The sequence below is a fragment of the Charadrius vociferus genome, unplaced genomic scaffold, assembly GCF_000708025.1.
Source record: "Charadrius vociferus isolate BGI_N301 unplaced genomic scaffold, ASM70802v2 scaffold70, whole genome shotgun sequence".
NCBI lineage: Eukaryota > Metazoa > Chordata > Aves > Charadriiformes > Charadriidae > Charadrius > Charadrius vociferus.
The window spans coordinates 4,114,494-4,138,262 of NW_009646851.1; the positions used below are offsets into that span (position 1 = coordinate 4,114,494).

The following is a 23,769-nucleotide window of genomic DNA, read 5'->3' on the forward strand; positions in this document are numbered from 1 at the left end:
ATGGGGATGGGTGCCGGCAGCCCTCGGGACAGCGGCTCGGGGACACCGGGGTCTGCCTCAGACGACGAGGTGCCCCGTGGCAGCTCTCCAGATGGAGAGCGCTCAGGAAACAGCTGGTCCATCAGGTTGGTGTTGGCTTTGCTACCGCTGCTCTGTTTTCATCCCCACAAGCCTCTCCCGAGGCAAAGCTTCTCCATTGCCCCCGGTCTGCCCCAAAGCGCGTTTCAGCTTTGGCCCTGGCCCCCATTCCCCTCACGATTCGGGGTGCCGTCCTTCACACTCTTTTGCTGTCTGGTGGCAGCTGCGCTTCAGTACGGGGTGAAACTCTTTATCCTGGCAGGGCCGGGCTCCTTTTCTGTGTCCCCTCTAGCTGTTTTTGGTTAGTTTTTGGCCACGTTACGGCACAGCAGCCGCTGTGGAGGGGAGGCCGTGCAGCGCTGGCTGCAGGCGCAGCCTGTGGTGACAAACGAGCTTGTTGTCCTGCCAGAAGTAGTCCTCAGATGTAGCTGTCTCCTTGTTTTTGTTAATGTCTGTTGCTAAAACATTTGGGAAAGGAGGAGGGGAACAGAACAGGGATTGATTTTAAGGGTTATTCTTAAATTGCCTTCTCTGCCCCTTCCCATTCTCCCAGCATACACCATTTCTTACCTGTTTTCAAGAATTCTATTTGTTAATGAGCTGGCCCTTCATCGTTTACCCTAATGCAACCTACATTGTATACCGGAAACATGTGTCTACACAGTCTAGAAATATAAAGCTTTTTTGTATGTTTCTGTTCATTTTAGCTTGGATCAGCTGCTCGTCTCAAGCCTGGACCAGCAAAAACTGCAAGCTGTTTTGTCAGCAGTAGTACCAAAATGTGACGTTGCTGCTATGCTCCAAGAAGTCAAAGCACAAGTAAAGGTAAAAACCAGGAGATAAAAACTAGATTATTCGTGATATTTTTAAGGGTTTTCTTAATGGCAGATAAAATCTCTTCCAAACAATTTCAGAGCTCCCCCAGTAGTCCTGTGGTAAGATACAGTTGGTGGTCGTTTTACTAATGCTGGTTTTTGAATGCCTGCTATAAACCCATAATAAATTTGAATGGCTTTTGTATAAGAAAGAGTATTGTTTGTCCAGTGCGAAAGCAGTTTTGAGCCACAATAAATAGACCTATTTTAAGTGGAGAAGTATGCCTCCATTTGAGTCATTATAACAACTGAGAAACTCCTGGGTTTGCCAATAATTGCACATCAGAATTTAACTTTCCACTAACCGTCTGGGTCAGCCTCTTTCCTCACCATGCAGGGGAATCTTTTCTCCTCTCTGTGCCTGGAAGCACCTACATTTTGCTAGAAGCTGCAATCATGGAAACTGAGTTTATTTTGTTTAATGCTGAACTGGTGGCTTGTAACACCAGAAAGCTGCTGCTGGAGAGTTTGTAAGAGACTGCTGTGCCCTTTTTGCTGTCTTCTGTGGAAACTGGTTATCGTGTCAAGATAACCTGCTTCATTATCTAGGTCTTTAAAGAACGCCTCCAAAGTCAAATGGTTGCCAGTGTTACTTCCCTGTTTGCAGTGTTTGTGTTTATGTTTTTGGGATACATCCACATCCTTTTTAAATCAGAACAGAAGTTGATAAAATAATGACAGCACTGGAGGAGAAACTGCCATCTGGTCTGCATAACTGCTGGCTGAGCTGCATTTAGAGCATTCTGGAGTATTACAAAGATTGCTATTTCAAATGTACAACAGGCTGGGGGGAACAGGACCTCCCCCAGATACCCAGCTTTACCTCCTTCCAGGGACAGTGTAGCTAAAGCTTGCAAGTCCCAAGAGCTTAATGAGCCAAGAGGGTTTGGTAGGTTTAGTGATTAAATTGGGATTGGATTGTACTTCTGGCCAAAGGTAATTAAGTGTTCTTTAAAGTATTTTGCATGGGGTCTTGGAGAGGTTGTATATTTATGCCACTTTTCAAAGTCTGAGAACTCAAATATTTATAAAGCTGAATGTTTTTTGGAATGCAGTCCTTGTCTGCATAGTTTCTTATCCATATTTAAGCCCAGTATGGCACGTACGCTGGAAAATTTTATGCTAGTCAAATGCTGGATTTCAATGTACAATAGGACAGTTCTTCATAGTTATGCAAGTGCAGAAAAATGAGATGGACTGAGAGCTTCCCTGGGAAGAGTTTGTCATCATCTTTTGCTCTGAACAGTGCTGAATTTACTGCTAGCATTTAATAAGTGCTACTAAAATAAATAAAAAAAAAAAAGGGCATTTTATTGCTTAAATCTCTATGACCGATGGTCTTTGGCTAACAGGCTAAACAGAGGTGATCACTGGAGGCCTTGTGTGTCTGCTGGGTGGCCAAGTAAAGCAATAAGCATTCATAGGCAGGTCTTTGTGCCCCATAGTACACATGCTGGCTGAGGACAGCACTGAGCGCTGGGGAGGGAGGAATTGCAATGAGAAGTCAAAGTTCAGACTGTATTGCTGACTGACCCAGGACGTCTGGTCCTCACACAACCCTCTAACGTCTGAACCTCTGGTCTTTTTATTTTTTTAATTCCCCAGTGTAAGCAAATTGTGTTGTGGTAGGAAGGGTTGGAAATAACCTGAGCTCTTAAACAAAAAGGGTTCCTATAGTAAGTACTTAATGGTCAAAAGATATGTGTATGTTTCCATTACCCTCGCTGCACTTTGAAAGGAGCTAGCCTAGATACTTAACTGATTTTATTCTTTCTAGCCTAACATAATGCTGTTCTTACTTGGGTACAGGCTAGAAGGGTCCTAACAGCTACAAAAGGCTGTGGACTAAGATGTTCAGCCCTGACTGCTCCTCTCTTCTAAAGCGCTGATGGATCAGTGATATGGAGCAGCATGGCATCAATTTCTGACATTGGCTCTGTGCATTGCAGGGTTACCTCTAATGCAGAAAATCTTCCAGGGCTGCTATTTGGCAAAAAAGCACTCAATGAGGCCAAGAATTTGACTGTTGTTTCACCAAAAAAATGATAATAATCTGTGGATCCCTGTGCTTTTTCAAGCAAAATTAAAAGGCAAATACTGGGTTAAAATGTTGAGTTTAGTCAACTAAATATGTCATTTAATGCTAAATAGATTAAGAGATTGGTTTCTAATGATGTGCCATTAATTTTAGTGTTGGCAGTTTCTGGAAACCGCTGATGTTGGGTAGGATCCTGGGGAAAAGCTGACAGACCTGCTTTCTACTGCCCGCTTCTGATGGGAGGAGATGTGCCCCACAGTCAGTTACTATCCCCTTGCTCCACCAGATGCCTGCTTATAGTTCCCCTTACACCACAAAATGTAGTCTCTGTAACAGTGTCTGGTTTTGTCCTAATAACCGTTCAGAAGACAGCACCAGACTTGCTGGATGGGACTGCTTCTCTCTCATGGCAAATTCTGTATTTTGGCAGCATGCCATCACTTCGAAGAAGTCAGCTTTACACCTTTGTTCTGGTCTGGAGCCAAGTGCAGCCCTGTTGCAGACCTGCGCCAGTCCATTTCCTGTGCCAGATGCTCCTATTTCCACAACAGCACAGCTTAGTCCCATTTGGATCACTAACAGGCTCCTTACTTTCATCTCCCAAGTGAAACAGTTTTCCTGCTGTCCCATCTAACCTTCCCAAGCTTCAATTTGTAGCCACTGCCCCATGCAAGACTGTCAAGCACTGCTGAGAAGAGACTGATGAAGCTGCCCTGCATTACATCTTTGTAACTGCCTTTCAAGAGGAATGAGAAACAGGATAACAAAAGTGTTAGTAATTCCCTGGACAGTACAGTGCTTGCTCCAGAAAGGTCTATGGGAACTATTGAGTTTTGACTGCAAAATGACAAGCAATGCAAAGTTGATTACAGCCTGTGAAAGTTAGGCTGCCCAAGGTTTAATATCCTTCCACTATCTTAATTTTGACTTTGCTTTCTAGCATTGGACTAACTGAAGAAACCTTTTCTGTCACCTGAGTTCTCCTACATAGCTGCTACTCATCTGTAGCATGAACAGAAATGCTTTTAATGTCTCAGTTTTAATTCCTTGAGTTGCTTTTTTCACCTGCCATAATCTGAGAGTACTGTTAAAATTTGTCACTTGTGCAGGAACTTGGTCTTGATCTTTGGTTTTGTTTTTCTTCTCCTTCCCTTTCCTATCCACCTCCATTTTTTTCTGCTAGAGCAAAGAAGATACGTACTTTGTAGTCTTGCACAAAGAAGAAGGAGCTGGCCTGGGATTTAGCGTGGCTGGAGGAATAGATCTGGAACAGAAATCAGTCACAGTAAGTGATGGCTGCAAGTCATTTTTTTTGCGAATCTGACTTTAAAGCAGGCTGGTGATTAGATCAAGTGCTCGTTTATCAAGACTCACTGCAAGTCATTCACAGTCATAAAATAGTGTCTCTCAGAGGCGGCTGCGCGCCATCTGCTACTGAAATCAGAGTGTGTCTAGGAAGGATAATTTTTATTATTGGAAATGGATGCCAATTATGTTTTCAGTCTTTAGAAGTCTGTTACTGGATGAGATTGGCTAGGTCTAAATTTTGTGCATGTAAATAAAATTCTCCATGCAGTTGCAGTGCATGCAGCCTTTTAGGGGAGATTTTCATTTCCAGCCCTTGAAAGTGAACTCTGCAGCAAAATGTTTGAAAGTTTTTGCAAATCCTGAGAATGACTGTTTCAGACATCAGCCAACATAATGGATTTCACTTCACAAATTTTTTTTGGTGTTATTAAGACATGTTGATTGCCAGTAAGTGTTGGGTTTTTTTGGTTTTGTTATTTAAAAAAGTCTTGTACAGCATTCTGAACCAAGGATATTGTGTGTCATTAAGTGATACAGATATGTAAAAAGTGGTACCAAGCAATTGAAATAGTGTTCAATAAAAGATGAGTGCGGCAGAAAAATCCAAGACAAGCAGTGTCCCATGTGACAATTTCTTTACACAAGATATGCATTTAAATTCTACCCTGAAAGAGGGAGATCCAGTAAGTGCTGAGATTAGAAGTAGGATAGGTCCCCAGTCTTTGGGGTCTGCAGCAGCCCTTGCAGGAATCTTCTGGTTTTTGCTCTTAGACAAGACCAAGGTAAGAAAATATATAAGCAGTCATTGACTTTAGGACATGGTCACAGTCTAGGGAACAGACTCCACTTCTCTCACTACAAAGGTTGTGTTCCCTGTCTCTGACCCAACCACTCGCAGTGTCAGCTGTGAGCAAGGGGAAGGCTCAACAGTGTCCCACTTCAGAGAGCTCCTCACGTAAAGACTGGGACACTACCTGAAAATACAATCTCGAGCTCTTTCATGCTGATAGTTGATGCAGTCTTTCTTCTGAATTCCATTAGCCATGAGACCAAAAGAGCGTCAGCTCCGGCTTTTTCCAGATCCTCTTTGTTCTGTGTGTGTAAAGCATACTTCTCAGGTCGGAAACATTGTGATGTCCTTGACCTCCTGGGATTCTGGGTCCCAGCTGGATTTAGGATTGCTGTTAGGTGCTGAGGTACTTAGATGCACTGTTCTGCCCACACTTGGGTTGCAGAAGTAGAAATGCCTAGGCAGCTTTAAGGTACTAAGGAGCTGAGCATGTGAGGGAAGGCAGCAGATGTTTTGGACATGGCCCCTGTATTTCACTTACCTCTTGCATTTGGGTGTCTACATCTGTCATGGAGGCTGTTATTCCAGCTTTGAATGCCTCAGCATGGCCTTCGAATGACAGGGAACAGGAGCCAGAAGGCTTCTGATTTGTCACTGTTGGTCTGGGCATTAGGAGAGATTCATAGAGAAAATGCCATGCACAATTGTGTCCACAGATTTGCTGCCTTGAACCTTTGCCCAGCAGACCTAGAACTGTGCCTGGGAAATCATATTCTGGCTGCTAAAATTACAGTCCCTGATAGGCAAGTCTTTAAATACCAGGTCTCAACTTTTTTAGTCAGTTCCTTTCTGTAAATGGCACACATCTAAGTCTCAGCTACACTTGGAGTTTACTCGAAGTTTAATCCACTCTGAATAGAGTATTTTTTTTCTCTAGAAAAAATCCATTTAAAGCCACTAAATCGTCCCTTTGCATCTATTTGCATGGTATTTGATCAGCCAAATAGAGATGGACAATTAAATACTTGTGCAGCTGCAGTAAGTCACAGCCTTTCTTTGCACAGATGCTGTGCAATGCTTAGAAGTGTGCATTTGAAAACAGCACAGGATGCATGTCCCAGACCCATGGGGAGTGGGTGTCGCACACTGCAATGTTGTTCTTGGTGTTTGCTATCGCACGGATGTCGATTTAACCTGTGTGTCACTTGGAAGTATGTTAATTGAAGACCTTTGAGGAGTTCACTGAAGTGATTTGTGATATTACATTCTCTAGCTGGTTTTTGTTGTCTTTGGCTTAGAAATGACCATGTAATAACAGCATCTTTTCCTCTGGTTCCTGCCCCCCATCCCTAACTACAAGTCTTGTCCAGTCACTTAGACCTTAGTATTTGAGGGTGTTTGTTAGAGCAAATGTTGCTTGCTTGATATCCAGGCAGTGGGCAATGATTGAAAACTTTGATAGGGACTCAATGTTCACCTTGGCCTGTAGAGCACTATGTGTGGTCATGAGGTTAATGCATCCTCAAATTAAAATCTTTCTTGTAGGTCCACAGAGTGTTTTCAAAGGGAGTGGCGTCACAAGAAGGGACTATTCATCGAGGAGACCTTGTTGTATCAATCAATGGCAAGTCTCTTGCAAGCTCAGTCCATGGGGATGTCCTGAATGCTCTTCATCAGGCAAGACTATACATATACGCTGTCATTGTCATCCAGAAGGAAAAAGACAAAGCAAACAATTCCTCCAGACTTGAGATATCAGCTACTGGCAGAAAATGTGTGGGGTCTGGAAAGGATGTTTCCATGGAAATAGGAACAGGTATGATCTTTGTCCAAGAACAGTTGGAAGGATTCCCTTGCAGAGCAGACTGAAGGGAAAGATGTCCATGTGTTTTAGATTAAAAGCGTCTGTGCCTTATGTGATTGAAGGGAGCAAATGAAATTACCTTTAAATTTTATTTGTTCTCTTTGGAGCCTAAATGCAGTTTGGTTTTGGGTTTTTTTTAAAATATCATAACTAGGCAGAAACTTAGAAGGACGTTTAGGGCCTAATCCAATTTCTACTAAAGTTATTGATTCCACATATTCTTCCAATCCAGGATAAACTCCTTTTAAGTAATAACAGTAGTCAGCACAAGAAAGCAAACAACCAAAAAAGAAAAAAAACAAACCCAACCTCAAAGAAAGCGCCAAGCCCTGCAGTTCGTTAGGCATAGCAACTGAACTTGTTCTTTGTAATAGCAGATTTCATACCATTTCTACTAAAAACATAGAAGAAAATTATTTTGATATTGCAGTAAATGGAGCTAAGCCAAATCCAATTCCGCCATCCCATAGAAAACTAGAGATAAATGGTTTAAGTGGAAATTTATCAGTGGAACGGTAGGTTCCTGTTTGGGAACAAGACAGCATTTCAGTGTGAAAGCTGCACTTGGGGTGTTACAAACAGATCTCCCCTTCTTTTGCTTTTGGGTTTTTGGTTGTTTTGTTTGGGTTTTTTTTGAGAATTAAGACACAAAACCCTTTAGTACTTGTCTGTATGCTGCTGCTTCGGGAGCAGGGGGTGACCTGCTTCAGTCCTGCAGTATCCCTGGGAGGGAGTGGGCAGGGGTTACAGCGTATTGCTGAGAGATTTGGTGATGGGGCTTCCAATACCAGGCACTTAGCTCACACCACCCTAAAACCAGGACATGGAGCTGCCACTCACCCATTTTTAACTGTCGGCTGTAATCATTACTGGCTTGGGCTTTTTCCTGTAGCAGTTTTTATTGTTTTATGCTTTCACTGAGTTTTGTAATACAGTTTAAAAGAAATAGAAAGCACTCTGTAAATTAATTGATCAGCTTTTCTGGAATTGCTCCCATGTATATAACATATGTAATTACTTCAGAATCCGTTTCTACCCTAAACTCCCTGCATCCTGCACATTGGCAAATGCAGAATATCTGCTGGCTGCAGGCACTAGGGGGCAACATTATCTCATAAACAACATAGTACGAGGTTATTAAGAACATATTTCCCTCCTGAGAGAAAAAGCACATCTTCAAATGTTTTAGATAACATTTAAAGTTGTTTGAGATAATGGTAGCAATAATTTGTGATAATGCAGACTGCATAATTTTTACATTCACACAGGGCAGAGAGGGTCCTGTTTTCCAAAATTGTAGATTTATTTCCTCCTAAGCAAAATCATATTTTATGTCAGCTACAGCAATATTGCATTCCAAAAATATCTGCTGTGTAGGAGGCAGGATGTACCTACAGGTAATTATGGTTATTTCCATAGATATGAGACCAGAAACAATTATGCACACTAGTGAGTGATTACAGATTTTTGCTTAAGAGGACGGAACATGTTTGTTTAATGTAATGTTTCATTCATTACTCTTATTTAAAAAGATGTGGCTCAGTGAATAAGCAAGTGAGAACAAATGAAAGAAAAATAAATGCTATTCATTCACTGTTTTTTTAATTTTTCACTTATTTTGTTGATGTTTAGAGTCTTTGCTAAGTTTCCTAAACTTTAATTTTGCCAAAAAAGATGCCTTGGCCGGTTTTTGTTGAACATGCAAAATGAAAATGTCTCTGCATAAACGCATTTTGTACTGTCTTCCCTTCACAGCTGCAATAATACACATTCACTTCTGAGAAACTGGATGACAACTTGTTCTAGTCTGAATATGAACTGAACTCTGAATTGCTTTGTCACTACAGCAAAAAAAAAAATCCAACCAAACACAACTTGCAATTTACTGTTAACTGCATGACACAATATTATGTATATTCTATCACAGATCCAAACCTGGATATGAATGATGTCATCTGCGTTGAATTATTGAAAACCTCTGCTGGCTTGGGATTCAGTCTTGATGGTGGAAAAGCTTCCATTGCTGGGGACAGGCCCTTGCTTGTAAAAAGAATCTTTAAAGGTACTACAAACATGCAGTGGATATTATCGCAGTTTTCCTTTTGTGCATTGTGCAGACATTTTAATTCTCTGACTCAATTTTTTTTTTTGAAGTAAGGGTGGTTTTTGTGACCCTTGTTTGTTACCACTTACTAGCCAAAGTGGTCAGTAAAAAAACCTCTCCTGGCAAGGGCTAGGGATCGCGTCTGCTAGTAAATGTTTGTGGAGCAATCTGATTTACCAAATGTGTTGCAGTTCCTTCCCAGGCTTGTCCACTATTCTAGTCATTAAATCACAGCAGCAATATTGTATGTGGCAGTTTGAGAAGTTCATGCCTTATCCAGTTCTCTTTTCTGAGAAGCATAGTGCAGATAATCAGTGTGGTTCCAAAGCACCATCCTGCATTATACCCAATTATTAATTTTACCTTTTTTTTTGTCTTTGTTATCTTTTTTGTTAGATATCAGTATTAACTTTTACCAACAATATGTGATGTTCATATTCAAAACTGCCGCTCTTGGATGCTTTGTCAGTAGGTAGTTAAACTTATATGAACTGTGTATAGAAAGGAAATGAATCCCACAACTATGCTGTGATTTTAATATTTCTTAGTCTGAGATTGAGTTTAGTGAAAAATATGGCACTTTATAAAAGAAGCTGAAACTCTCAATGAAGCTGTGGGTGTGCAGCTTTTTTACAGGATTACTTTTCAGTAGTTTATTCTTTCATCAAGGAAGAAAATCAAACCGGTATTTCCTGAATTGCTTATCAATTTCTCTGTGTGTTTGTTTTCCCCTCTTTAGAAATTGATTCTGAGGGTAAAGAGCATGTTTAATTTTTGAACTCATTACTTTATATCCTTAGATACAGTCATTTCCCCCTCCCCTAGCTGTGATGGCTGATGTTAGTTAAATTATCATTACAGAAAAGACACTTTCATCAGCAGTGAAGGGTGTGCTCCTTTCTAGGAGCTCTTTCTGTGTCTGGTGTGTTTCTCCTAAGTTTGCTACCTGTGTTTGGTTCGTTCACCCCTCTTATCTGGGTTTTACAATCTACTGCATTATCTGCTTATTACCATGTTAAAATTCCATTTGAGAAAATACATCCATGCCACATACAGCCTTTATGTTTATTTTATCAACCAGGTTTTCTTACAGCTGCAGAGATAACGTGCAGCATATTTCATGCATTCATACTGCTTCCTTCAAAACCAGATATTTTTTTCTGAGAACACGGATTTATCTTGCTTAAAATAACATTTTCTGTGAGATGCAGCATGGGGTAGGTTGCTAGAGCTAAGCTGAACATAAGTGGCTTGTACTGAAATTGCCACTGTTGGAAAAATTGTTTATTTGCTGTTCATCACAGTGGAAAGCAAATTTTTGTTGGTTTACTTTTCTTTTTAACACTGACTTTTTTTCCCCTTTTCCTCCTAGGTGGTGCTGCAGAGCAATCTGGAAACATAGAAACTGGAGATGAAATTCTTGCTGTTAGTGGAAAATCATTACTTGGCCTCATGCATTATGATGCCTGGAACATTATTAAATCTGTGCCAGAGGGCCCTGTTCAGTTGCTAATCAGAAAACACAGAACTTCAGCGTGATGGAAGCACCGCATCTCATCACACTTGCTAAGACAAAACATTTAAAATCGGTTACAAGCTGTCTTTGTTTCTAAAGTCACACAGAAGTGTCTTAATGCTCTACAGAGAGGTGCTAAGAGCCTTGGAGAACCACTGAGCAAGCATGTGATAAGCATCATAAAATCTCACCTAATTATTGAGGATGAAGGAAGCCAAATGTTAGAGACATTTTTGTATTTTGTGGCTGTTTTAATGGAACTTCAAGACCTCTCCTGGGTTTGATTTAAAATATTTTGACTGAGATAAATAACACTGTGCCTGTCCCTGATATTTTTAGTACCTGCAGAGCATTGGGAGTATAATTTACTGGTTGCCATCCTGTTGACAAGGATGGATATTTAGACTGTACTATATCACTTAGCTGTAATAAGACTTCAGGACACTTACTTAGGGTCTGGTCCTTTTTTTGTTGTAATAAGAGAATGTCTGGAACAATCTCACTTTATTCTTCTAAGTGCAGTTTTGCTAAAAATGCATGACAAAAGAGTATAATTTTGCACAACTTTTATGCCTAAAACATGAGCATTTTGTTGCGAAGCTGAAAAATCCTCTTAAAACTGATGAACTAACTCAGCATCCTCCGCAACTGAATCTGCTCTTAGATGCAACTTGTATCTGAAAGCTCTTGGCATTAATGCAGTAGAAATCTGCGAGCAAGAAAATCATGTCCAAATAATAGGTGATTGACCACCGCGATGTAGACTGAGTTGTTAGTTGTGATTAAAATGGGAGCGATAAAAATTGGGGTCTGAATTTTCAAATTTAGGCTTCTATTATTAGGCACCTTTAAAATATATATATTTTTAAAAGAGGGATAATTTCCAGTGCTGAGCACTTGCAGATCCCACAGACTTCAGCCATCGCTAAGTATGTCTGAAAGCCGGGCTGCTTCTATTTGACTGCAAAGGTTTAAGGCTGCCCGACTTGAAACACTCAAGCTGGAAAATGGTGGTCTAAAATGGGGATTATAACAGATTAAATCTGAACTGGCCACATTTGTGGTGGCTTTTAGGCTCTCTTTTTTGTCTTCTCCTGTCCAGTATTTATTTTTGCTTGTGTGAGAGTGGGCGAGGATGTGTGTGGAAGATACACGTGCGACTGGCTGCATCAGGAATGGGCTGATGCTGAGGATTCTGGATGGTGAAACTGAAAACTGTGTAGATGGGAGAAACCATGGTGTTAGGTACAGCAAAATTGAAAGGGTTGCAATGCCATGGGCGCTTCGTTTGGATTTTCTCACCTCTGCTCACAGTAGAGGTATCAGTAGTGAGCCGTGCTGCTGAGTGTTATTTATAGTCTGCTGTGTTGGGAGGAGAGTGTATGCGTGCAAGAGATTAGACTCTGTTATTTCTCTTCTTACATTGGGGATAGCTAAACAACATAAAAGAGATACAGGAGGAAATGGGCCAGTGTCCTTATCAGCTGAGAACAAGTTGTTTGTTCCAGAGTGCTCAGGTTGTTTGTCGCGTTAGGCTGGAGACTGCTCACAGCCAACATGCCCAGGGTGAAGCCTCAGCCTGGAGCTGGTCCAGATCTGCAGTGCTGCCCACGTTTATAGTGAGCCAAGACACTGCGTAGCTGTTACAAAAAGGTCTGGGCTTGTCGCTTGGCCCTACCTCAAGATCATGCTATAGTTCAGTTTATTTACATTGATTCAACAGTGCTTGGCGCGGTTGCTTCCAGGTTAGTGGAGCACTCGCTTTGGTTCATTTCTGTGACAGCTTCGTTAGACTGCAACTCGTGATACGCAGAGGAAAATTCAGTTCTGTGAGGCAACCCAAGACCAGGCGAGCAGAAAAGCTGTGCAACGTTTGCCTAAAAACGAATAGATTTAATTCTATTTCAGTGACGTATTAGTATGTGAATCCAGGGAGAGGTGCAGCTTTTGGTTACAGGAAAGGCAATACTGTACGTAGTCCCACAGCTGCTTTGCCTGCAGGATTTCTGTTGAAACTACTTCAGGTTCAGTGCTGTGAAATGACTGTGGAGTTGGGTGCCCTGTGACCCTGAAGCTCAGCTGCTCTGTCGGGACTGGTCCTTGACTCTGGTCACCACCATGGTGACAGAGGCTTCAGGAGGGTGCAGCATTTGGGGTCGGAGGACCACACTGAGGTTGCAGGCCTGTGCTGGGATAAAAGAGGTTACCCCTGCATATTTGCTGAAAAACAGGGAGAAGACATTTGGCAATGAAATGGTGAGGCCTTGTTCAGGAATGACCAAAATCTGACTGTAACAGCGTGTATAATAGATGCATGTGGAAATTAATGCAGCGTAGTGAATACATACCTGTATACGTATAATACATACAAGTGCAGTACTGACTTCTTGCTACTTTAATGTGGTAAATCACAATTGTGTTTTAGGAAATGGTATTTTTTTTTTTTTTCGGTCCACAGTTTAAAGTTTTGGAGGTTCCAACACGGGGAAGCGTATTGTCTCCCTCACTCCTAAACTGGTGTGAGCTCCAAGGTAAAGTCTTCATTTTGTAAATTAAATTTAATTTGAGGTGTCTTAAGATGATACGTGGTGAATATTTTCAGACGCTTATTTGCAGGTACTGTTCATTGTGAGTGATTTAGAATGCTTTCATTTTTCAGTAATCAAATACTGCTCAGTATTTTATTTTACATGCACGTAGATATGTGTTGGCTGAGTAACAACAAAGAGAGGCGGGGGTTTTTGTGTGTGATTCAGTAGTGGCTATAATTTAAAAGATAGGTTTAGTGTTTTAAGTCTGATAGTTACTATGAGTAGAATGATAACACTTCTCTACTAACATTACAGCAAGAAAAAGAATAGTATTTAACCCTGATTGTTTCTGTTTCTGAAAATACTTTTTTTTTTTTTTTGTGAAAGAACTAGAAACACCTTTACTGATACTACCAGTGTTGATGTGATTACAGTAGCATTTCTATGGGGGTGACATTCCCCATCAAAGCCCCAGGATTTATGCAACATGGGTCTGCTTTATTACAAATAAGATGGGTAGACCAAACAGATGTAGTGAACCTTTGGTTACGCACCTGGCAAAGTAAATGTTATTTTTCTAAGAGTCTGATCACACCAAAATGACAGAGGGCATTGCATTAGTTCATCAGTGTTCAGAAGGCTCACGAGCATTTATGGCCTTGCTGTTTGCATATCAGTCCCCATGGTGTTTCTTTGCTATGCTGGAGGGTTAGCGAAGCTCTGGGAGAGTGATGACTCTCCAGAGACTTGCAGCTGCATCTTGAAATACCAAAAAATCAGGATGAAATTACAGACTTGGTCCAGACCTCTTCACCAGGGACCTGAAGGCATTCCAGATAAGGTGAATTTGCTCCTGGATGGAGAAGGCCTGGTGGAGGAGGGCTTTGCCGCTTCCAGGCCTGGGGCAGCTCAGGGTGCACGTCCTGATTATGAGAGTGGGCTCTGGTGCGATACTGCCATTGCATATTCTGCAGGCTTTTGTATGTGGAAGCTCTTTACAGCTTCTGTGGGGACTGCATCTGTATTAAAAACTGTCAGATTAGGCATAAATTAGGGAGGGAGCAACATCTGATCATTTTCTTGCTGGAAAAAAAAAATGAGGGCAGATAAGTATTAATAAACTGTTGAGTGATTCGTATTTTTTGTAATAACCCTCACTTAAAATTAACCCTAGCTAATGTTTTGCAGTGGTTCTTGTCAAAATCTGAAGGAACTATTCCCAGATGGGAATGTTTACCTGCTTCTACATTTAGGGTATGTAAATGTACACGTGGAAATATTGATGAGGAGTAGACTAGGTCATGTGAGAAATGGGGATCCCACTCTATGTAGCTTTTATGTGTTAAGCTGATACACTTATTGTATGATATTGTATATTTACACTTTTATTTATATAAATAAAACTTCTTTTAATGAAAACTGTTTAATATGCCTTGTATATTATAAAAAAGTGAGTGCAATAACATGAAATAGATTGTACATTTTTCAATTTGCTGTCTTTGTTATGTAAATCTGTATCGCCATAAACTGTTTTGTTTGGGTTTTTTTAGTGATTTTGAGAATAAACAGTATCCTTAGTACTCCTCTAGGTATTTATTTCTGTTATGCCAAAGTCTATCTGGTCCACAGCAGGAACTGGCATCGCAGGGACAAGGTTGTCTTGGAGAGCACAGTCAAAGACTGTGTTAATGCTGTGCATCTAAGGAGTAGGATACTGCCCTCTAAGAACTGCCATTCAGTATGGAGAGGATTAAAGCATTTAAGAAGTGTTAGAAGGTGTTTTGTAGGACCTGTCTTTGGTATCTTGGAAACTGTGCTTTGTTTTTTCCTGCCCCTGTGCGAGGAAGACGCAGAGGGCAAAGGTGAAATGTGGAGTTTTCATCAAGAGCAGCAGTCTCTGGAGCACATCCCCTTCTGTGAACTGTACCTCCTACTCAGCCCCTGGGCTGTAAGGGAATGAGTCGTATATGTAGGGAATATGTATATACCACTGGTCCTAGACTGGTATTTGTTGTAGTCTTCCACCTACCCTGCGGATAAACTCCCCTCCAAAACCCCACTGAGTCAATGGAACGGGCTGGGCCTGGGCAGCCTCTTTGTGGACGGAGTGGAGCTCACAGTGGGACGTGGAGGCCAAAACTTCTCATGGACATGTCAGCGGGTTGCTGCGGGGTGGGCTGAGCTGGAGGAAGGAGCTTGTGAGTTAAGCGTTTCTATCCACATTGCGAGCCCGTGTGCTTCGCTCCGTGTTTGAGTGCTGGGTTGGGCGCTCGCAGCAGCAGCAGCAGCAGCAGCAGCGCCGCTGGAAACTCCTGCCGTGCCTTGCAAACCTCACCCTTTCCGCCGATGCGTGGTGCTGCCCAGAAGGGCTGGGTGGGCTTTTCTGCAAGGGGAAGAAGGTATTTGCTTTCCCATGCTGGTGGCGCGGAGGGTATTTCCTTCATCCCTGGGGTTTGTGCCCCGCAAGCCACTTTGTTTGCTTTCAGTTTCCTTCTCTGGGTGCCGCGCCACAAGGGTGCAAGTGAGCAAGAGTCACGTGAGGAGGGAAAATCCCCGGCGCTTCTGCTGAATCACCCCACGGGAAAGGCGGGTACCTCGGGCTCCGGGCCTGCCCCGCAGCACCAGGGCCCTTTCCTGGGCTGGAAGGGAAAAGGAGGAGCTTTGTGGTATCCCAGTCTCCCCTGTCTGCGCTGGGACCCCTTTCCCCCACATCCCTCTCCCTCGCAAACAGCTGTGACACGGCCCAGAAGGCCAACCACATCCTGGGCTGCATCAGAAGAAGTGTGGCCAGCAGGGCAAGGGAGGGGATTCTGCCCCTCTACTCTGCTCTTATGAGAACCCACCTGGAGTACTGTGTCCAGCTCTGGAGCCCTCAGCACAAGAAGGACATGGACCAGTTGGATTGGGTCCAGAGGGGGGCCGCAAAGATGATCTGAGGGCTGGAGCACCTCTCCTATGAGAACAGGCTGAGAGAGTTGGGGCTGTTCAGCCTGGAGAAGAGAAGGCTCCGGGGAGTCTTTATAGTGGCCTTCCAGTATCTGAAGGGGCCTACAAGAAAGCTGAGAAGGACTTTTTACAAGAGCATGTGGTGATAGGACGATAGGTAATGGCTTCAAACTGGAAGAAGGTCAATTTAGAATAGATAATAGGAAGAAATTCTTTACTCTGAGAGTGGCAAGGCACTGGTACAGGTTGCCCAGGGACGTTGTGGAAGTCCCATCCCTGGAGGTGTTCAAGGCCAGGGTGGATGGGGCTTTGAGCAACCTGGTCTGGTGGGAGGTGTCTCTGCCCATGGCAGGGGGGTTGGAACTAGATGGTCTTCAAGGTCCCTTCCAACCTAAATCACTATACGATTCTATATGATTCTATGAGGGACAATATGGAGCCTGTGGTGGTGTGCAGATGAGATGAAGCAAGGTGTAAAATCAGTAACATGGGAAGAGGATGGATGGGAAGTGTGGGGTGGCACAGCAGCCCCCTGGAGCTCACTCCGGCACATCCAACCCCAGCTGGAGCTTGTCTTCTCCCCCAGGGCTGTATGGGGAAGAGCAAAAGGACATTTTTATCCATGAAGATCTCCTCTGCTTTCCCCTCTCCCCTGCTGTCCTCAGTGCTAGGGCAGCCCAGCCCTTCTTTCAGTGACTCCTCTGGAACCATCCTCCTGCCTGTCTTTCTCCCACTTTCATCCAACACCTGGCGTGAGCTCGGGCTCAGCAGGGCTCAAGCCTCAGCGCAGCCTGGTTCTTGTAAGATCAATCTTGGTCATCTTTAAGATCTTAATTTCTCCAGACAGTGGCTAAGTAAACAGGAATGCAAAAGAGAGAAGACACAATGGACTTAATCCTTAAATGGATGGGTACATGCAACTCCATTTTTCCATTAAGATGTGTGAAGTGGTAGAAAATTACATCTAAGTTTTACCTGACCCAGTTGTCTTTGGGGGACTGGGCTTTTTCTGAAGGCCCTGAGGCATCGACAAATGGGGAACTTGGCACAAAGGGAAGAGAAGTTTGCAGTTTCAGGCATGGGTTTTTTTATTCCCGTATTGTTAACAAACAGAGCTCAGCTCTAAATGAGATAAGTAGAGACACCTATTTTGTTGTTTGCAATCAGGTTTATCATTCTACCTGACAAGTTATGGGTTATTTCTCACTGTTTATCTTGTTGCCACTCTCCTGTTCCCTGACAGCATTACTCAACACAACTTAATGTCAAAGTAGTGTCCTGGTGTGACAGTTTATGGCTCCAAAACCTCATCTACGTTTCCTAGAATGTGTCAAAACTGCCACTTTTATCGCATTTGGCCAAAGGCTGATGGTCGCTGTCTCTGTCCCCACACAGAGGTGGTGTGAGGGACAGCCCCCGAGGGGGAGGTTCCTGGTGGCCAGAGCTGGTGGCCAGGCAGGAGCAGGGCATGCGGTGGCTGGGCACGATGCATGTGACTGCGATGACAAAGGAAGCAAAACCTCCGCAGGCCACAGCCCTGAGCTGCACCCTCCAGCGCCCAGGGCCACACAGGTTTTGTCCCCGAGCCAGACATCGCTGCAGGGCTACATGTCCACCCCCCTGGCTCTGCACTGCCAGCTCCTCGCCCTCCCCTTGCCCTGGGCTGGGAGATTCAAACCTTTGTTCCAGCAGTTTGGTGCTTTTTTTTTTTTTTTTTGCTTTTTTTTCCCCTTTCCTACACAATATTGCATCGTATGAGTGCTCTCGCAGCACCTCCACCCTCTGTCCAGCACACCCATATCAATAAGTACCCGGAAAGCAAGTAATGCTGCGTTATCTAGGGCTGATCCCCGCTGCTTCTGGTAAAGGAGATTGGGTCGTTTCTCCTTGTCAAGGAGTACGGCTGAGACCGGACTGTCATCACCAGCCCTTAGCAAAAGCCCACTTCAGACTTCGCCTGTACGGAAAAAGCCAGCGGTGTGTTGCTCTTTCCATGTAGTTGTGTTCCTCAAAGCACTTGACTCTGCTAAAACCCTAGACAAATTAATGATCATTGCAATAATTTATAAAGCTTTGTTCCTTTTAAAAATATAAAATCCCTCTCATTAGATGATCATAAGAAAGAACATTTGATGCAAATAAACATCCTTCCCCAAAACAAGGAGTTGCCCTTCCCTCCCGCAGTGTGTAAAGCTGTGACTAGGAGGATGTTTTTCCGGCAGTCAGCGTATTTTCTGAAGTTAGCCAATATTAAAACCAGAACCTTTTTGCCTTCCCGTTGATAGTCCCCTACGCGCTGGCCTCACCTCACTGTGCAGCTGAATCAGTCTGATACTGTTGTGCTGAGCAAACAAGTTACTTGAAGTTGTAGTGCTTTGGATTTTTCCCTACTTTGCAAAGCCATTTCCTTGACGTGCTGCCGACACCCTGGCGGCACTGAGGAAAGCCCAGCTGCTCTTGTCAAAAATTACCTCCCTAATTCCCAGTCCTTGGCAGGAGGGACCTGGACGTGGCCTCATCCAATTGTCCCAGCTTGGTCACATCCCTTTCGGGAGCGCGAAGGGGAAAGTGCAAACAGAAATCTGCCCTTAATTACTGCCACGCAGCAGGTGGCAAAGGTGGCTGCGATGCTGGCTCGGATGCCAGAGCTGAGGGAGGAGGCACAAGCATGGTACCTTGACCTGGGCAGCGCATGATAATGCCCGCAAAACCCCAAAGGCACAAAAGCGTGGTGGTGGGCGACATCCTGGAGCCATCCTCTCCTCTGAGCCCCCCTGCTGGGCACTGCAGCTGTGTCACAGCTGTAACACAGGGGTGCTGGCATCCTGACCACAGCTCCAAGGTCTCTTCACTGACTGCCTTGTTCAGTGCTGCTAAAAGAAACTTTTTTTTTTTTTTTTTTAGGTTTGCAAGCTGGCCTGTCTCCTGCCGAAAGGTGCCTTGGCCCTTCGAGTGGTGGCAGTGGCATGGAGAAGCTGAGCCAAGTGGTGTGCCCACCGTCCTTTCATGGGGAGGAGGAAATGGCACCAAAGCCTCTGTGAGATGAAATGGCTGAAACAGTTGTATTTGAGATCACTGCCATTTCATGGGACATCTCCTGTTGCTAAAGGAGCGACACCTGCCTCCACGCTTTCGGAGGGCTTGCGGACTGCTGAGATTTGCGTTGCAAAGAGACGACGCGTGAGAAGGGAGGGCAGCCTTGGTGTGGCTGGTTTCTTCCACCATCATCCAGACAATATAGTGACGCACATGGGTAAAGACCCTTGTTTACAGCTGCAACAGCTTTTGGGACTGTTGCTCACTGGCACTCCCGCCATCAATCCGTCACTGACTTCATGGAAATCCCTGCCAGACCAAAAGACAACACATCATATCCCCACCCCTTCCTGTCTGCCTTCCTCGCACCTCTACAGATACACGTCATGTCCTCGCACCGTCTCGTGTCGATGGGAGGAAAATGATAAAATTAGCCCCTTCCAGCAGCGCGTGCTAAAAATAATAAGCAGCATACGAGACATTGTTTTTCAGATGGCTTAAAAAACACATCCCGCCGGGGGAGAAGGGAGGAAGGAGGTGTTGTCTGTTGTCTAGCAATTTGTTTAGGAAATACCTCTGGTGCATCCAGGCTCAGGTGCAAGGGCGTTGCGCTGGCTGAGGGCGCCGGACTGGTTTTCGGCTGGGCGAGCACAGCGCCCTGCGGCGGCACTGGTTTCTCTGGCAGGTGCCCAGGGGCCGTGGTTAATGGAGACTGCCGGTGCGGCAACACCGGCGGTTTGCTTCGGCAGGTGGGTTTGTTTTGGGTTTTTTTGATATCAGGTGTTTGCAGGTGAGTCAGGTGCCTTCAGACAGGGATGCCGTGCCCCAGCGATGGGATTTTTTCTTCCCCTACCCTGTAGGGAGGAGCAGGTCACGAGCATCGTGCTCTGGCGGGGACCTGGCTGGAGAGGGGCCAGGCTCTGGTGGGCAGCGGGTGAGGGTGTCTGGATGTTCTCACAAGGCTGATGAGTCTCACGAGTGTAATTTGCTGGTGGAGCTGCGCAAAAATGCACCGTGCAGCACCTGTGGTAGCACTTGGCACCAGGCTGATGGGCCTTCTCAGGACCACATCACCAATGCTCCCTGAAACAAAGCTCTTCCAAGCCTCTGCTCGTGGCTAACTGGGAAAGCACAGAGAATTACTTCCCTTTTGGTTTGTTTCATTTACTAGAAACCAGAGCCTTTGGCTAGGAAGCTCTTTGTCCTCCTCGTGCTGGGAACACATGCCTGAGGTGTGGTGCTCCCTGCCCATGAAGCTGGGAAGAAGCAGCAGGGTGAGTCAGGGGAAAGCCTGCTGATGTGTGCAGTGCAGCAGGTGAGGATCTTGGGCTCTCCCCTCCACGGACACATCTTTGGGTCCCAGCTTTAGGGAGGAAGAATAAGCTCTCCACTATTCCTTTGCTATTCCCCCTTTTCCCAAACTCGAGCTTCAAACTTTGGAGAAAGTAAAAATCTGACTTTGGCAAAATGCTGTATTGCTTCCTGCCTGTGTTCCAGACAAAACCCTTAACTCAGGTGTCTGTCCTTCACTAAAAACCCGGGAGTCTCTTCCTCCAAGCTGCAACATCTGGTAGAGGTAATGGAGCCCCTGACATCACTCAACTATTCTGCGGGCAGTAGTTACTAGAAAATAGTGGAATAGGTATCTCAGTTTCCCATTTTGAAGTTCAAGGATATGGTTATGTCTTGTTCCTCTTAAAGGCAGAAGTAAAACCCTCATCTCCCAGTGCATACCTACTGGCACTCTGCTGTTGCCCTAGTGTGTGCCTGCTGCCTTGGAAGTATGGAAGGAATTCATATAATGCAATCTGCAAAAAAAAACCCCACCCTGAGTTATAACAAAACCGACTCATTTTTGTTGCAAATGCTTCGTATTTATTATCTTAGCAAGAATTCAAGACATACATGCATGGGGACTACAGCAAAACATTTGGCCTGTAGCCAGAACAGGTCTTAAGAAAAACAAACTCGTATTGATACAGTCATACAGCAGTTCCTTTCCAGAGGTAACAAAAGGAATCCTAGGGAGGACATCAGCAAGCGCTTGCTCATATGCTGGCACTGACCACTTGGACCCAGGTCTTTTTCCTGAGCTTCTGGTGAATGCTAGCACTCTTGACAATACTCAGAGAAACATAAAAATGCTTCATAGAAAGTAAATAGCCTAGACAGAAAAATAACTGTGCTAATACTTAATGCAGATATCCCCATAATACTTAACTCAGATATCCCCATGACAATGCATTTATTGAGATACTTTTTTTCATAACAGTCGCATGTGCTACAGCCTGAAGAACTGGGCAGGCTCTATGAAGCCCACACCTATTGAATTTCCAAGCAGCATACATGGAGCAGAACACTTTTACTCAAATACATTTCAGTTACTAATCTGAATACTCATGGTGAATTTTCCTGAGAGTCCCAGACAGGCACGGTCATTGTTTAGCATCCCTAATGAAGACTCCAGGACTCCACCAAGCCCAGGACACAGAGCAGGAGCCCTTCCATTGAAGTCGGGGCTGTCTTTGACGAACAGCTTTGCCGAATTGGACACAGCGTTAGCCTGGGAGCAGGTGTTTAGCTCCAACAGAAACTCTTTGCGTTTACTTTTTAATACCAGAAAAAACGACCTCTGTACATGTCAGCAAAACACGTTACTTTGCAGTACTAAGAGGAATAACAACTGTTACTGAAACACTATGTTCTCGCTGAAAAGGTATGAGATGGCTTAGAGGAGGAGGGAACCGTGTGTGTGGCTTAAGCCAGTGGCAAAGCTGTCAGTAACACCGCTGGGACGGACTACCTCCCCCGTGAGGAAAGCAGGCGAAGTCAGTCAGCTTCTGCTTACTGAAATCAGTGACAGCAAGTGACAGCCATACACAGTGGGTTGTGACCGAGTGACCAGAGCTACGTAATGACAATTTTGCAAAGGCAGCTTCAGAAGAGCTAGCTGAAAAATTAAATATAAATAAAACCAAGAATTCACTACAAGGCAGGAAAAAGCATAATTTGAACAGACCCAGAATTCAGAACGTGCGACTATACAGCCTTATACAATGCAAATGTGCTTGCAAGCAAGGTTAGTTAAGAGAAGGAACTCTGACCATTGACCTAAGAGGCAGCTACAAAACATGATTTTCTTGCTAGCTTGCACCCATGAAAAAATACTGTTTAGGATCATGTCTGGCATGAATCGACTACCAGAGCTACTGTTTGCCTTCACAGCGATCAGCATGCTAAAGCCAGCTCCTCTGAAGCCAGCCAAAGGTAATAACACCTCAGTGAGATAAGCGTAATGCATCACCACCCACTGGATGTGCTACAGTGGCCTCACCATTCCGGAACCGAAATGAGATTGCCATGAAACAAAGGGGAAATAAAGTACAAGGGAAGAACCTTCACTTGTAAGTATCATTAAACATTCAGAAATCCAAGGCTACTTTCCTGTACTGACTGTAACATTAAATTTTATAAATATTATTTCTTCAAAGAGAGGTAGTTGCTTTCTTTGAATAAATAACATTCTCAAGAAAACTTGAGATTCAACTTCAAAATCTACTTCTATTGAAGAGTTATTTTGTTACTTATAAAGACACAGTAGTATTGTCCTGCTCTCAAGAAATTCTTTGTAATATTGAAAGAATCCTTCCACCACACATACCTCAATAGCTGTATTTGTGTAACATATATTCATATATATGTCTTATATAATGCTACACTAAAGTATGCTCCCCTCTCTGATGCATGATGTATTTCCTCTATTATCAGAAAACATTATGCTTTCTTTTAGTTAATATAATGCACATTTATGTCATGTTTTGAACATTTTTTCATACTATTTTTTGAGTCTAACAAGTAGCAGTCAATTAATAGTTCTGTGAAATACTCATTTCATACATATGGGGTGCACATATTTATATTTTTTATATATATTATATATATACACAAATATATACATATATATATAATATAGACTAGAACTATGCAACATCATGTTAATTCATAGAATTGTAATTTTTAGTCCACAAATTAACATCCTGTAACAAATAACCTTTCAATAAAGATAGTGGTTTACTTAACAAATGAAATAATCCCACCACCAGGTCCCTGTCCAGCAGAATCCGTGCTTTAGGAAAGAAGAGCAGTCAGAAACCGAGCAACTGGCCTTGTGATACACGTTCCCAAGTTCCAAGACACTGCCATTTTATTTGGCTTCATCCCGAAGGTGATCCGAGTTCCTCGGTGAAACGTAGCTGTGGGACGTGAGGACCAGAGGGCAAATGGGGAAACAAGGCTCCTGGAATTCTTCTCAGACCAGGCTGAAGGACAAGTTTCATCTTGTGCCAAGTCTCCCCATCGCTATCTGTTTTTTTCCACCTGGCATTCATACGCCAATACTGCTGTAACGTTCTTCAAAGAAATCAAGTTGCGACAGCTATTCTCCAGCGGCCGCAGGCAGCAAAATGCAACGCAAAGAGCTTTCTTCATCTCCCAGTGTCAGTGAAGTCTCTTGTTCCAAATCCACAAAGCCAAGGTCTTGCCCTGCTGTCCCCTGCACCGTGTCCACGGGGGGCTCACGTTGCCGGGCAGAAGAGTTTTGTGAGGAGGTTCAGGATCTTCTGCCGCAGGTCCCACTTGTCGCCGATCCTGCGCAGCTGCATGGCGCACTCCGCCACCACCTCC

At 43.9% G+C, this 23,769-nt stretch overlaps 2 protein-coding genes across 2 annotated transcripts in view; one reads left to right on the forward strand and one right to left on the reverse strand.

The window, feature by feature from the left end:
• PDZD2 (PDZ domain containing 2) overlaps nt 1-10,596 on the forward strand; it is a 142,007-nt gene extending 131,411 nt beyond the window's left edge. Inside the window, exons 22-27 of the mRNA XM_009894231.1 lie at nt 302-311; nt 786-903; nt 4,175-4,276; nt 6,635-6,905; nt 8,881-9,015; nt 10,430-10,596. Of these exons, the coding sequence (XP_009892533.1) occupies nt 302-311; nt 786-903; nt 4,175-4,276; nt 6,635-6,905; nt 8,881-9,015; nt 10,430-10,596 (803 nt within the window). The remainder of the gene's footprint in view (nt 1-301; nt 312-785; nt 904-4,174; nt 4,277-6,634; nt 6,906-8,880; nt 9,016-10,429) is intronic.
• Nucleotides 10,597-12,648: 2,052 nt separating this feature from the next.
• The window catches only part of PMAIP1 (phorbol-12-myristate-13-acetate-induced protein 1), a 26,118-nt gene continuing 14,997 nt past the window's right edge, over nt 12,649-23,769 (reverse strand). The window contains exons 2-3 of the mRNA XM_009894232.1: nt 23,665-23,765; nt 12,649-12,793 (exon numbers count right to left, since the gene is read on the reverse strand). Of these exons, the coding sequence (XP_009892534.1) occupies nt 12,649-12,793; nt 23,665-23,765 (246 nt within the window). The remainder of the gene's footprint in view (nt 12,794-23,664; nt 23,766-23,769) is intronic.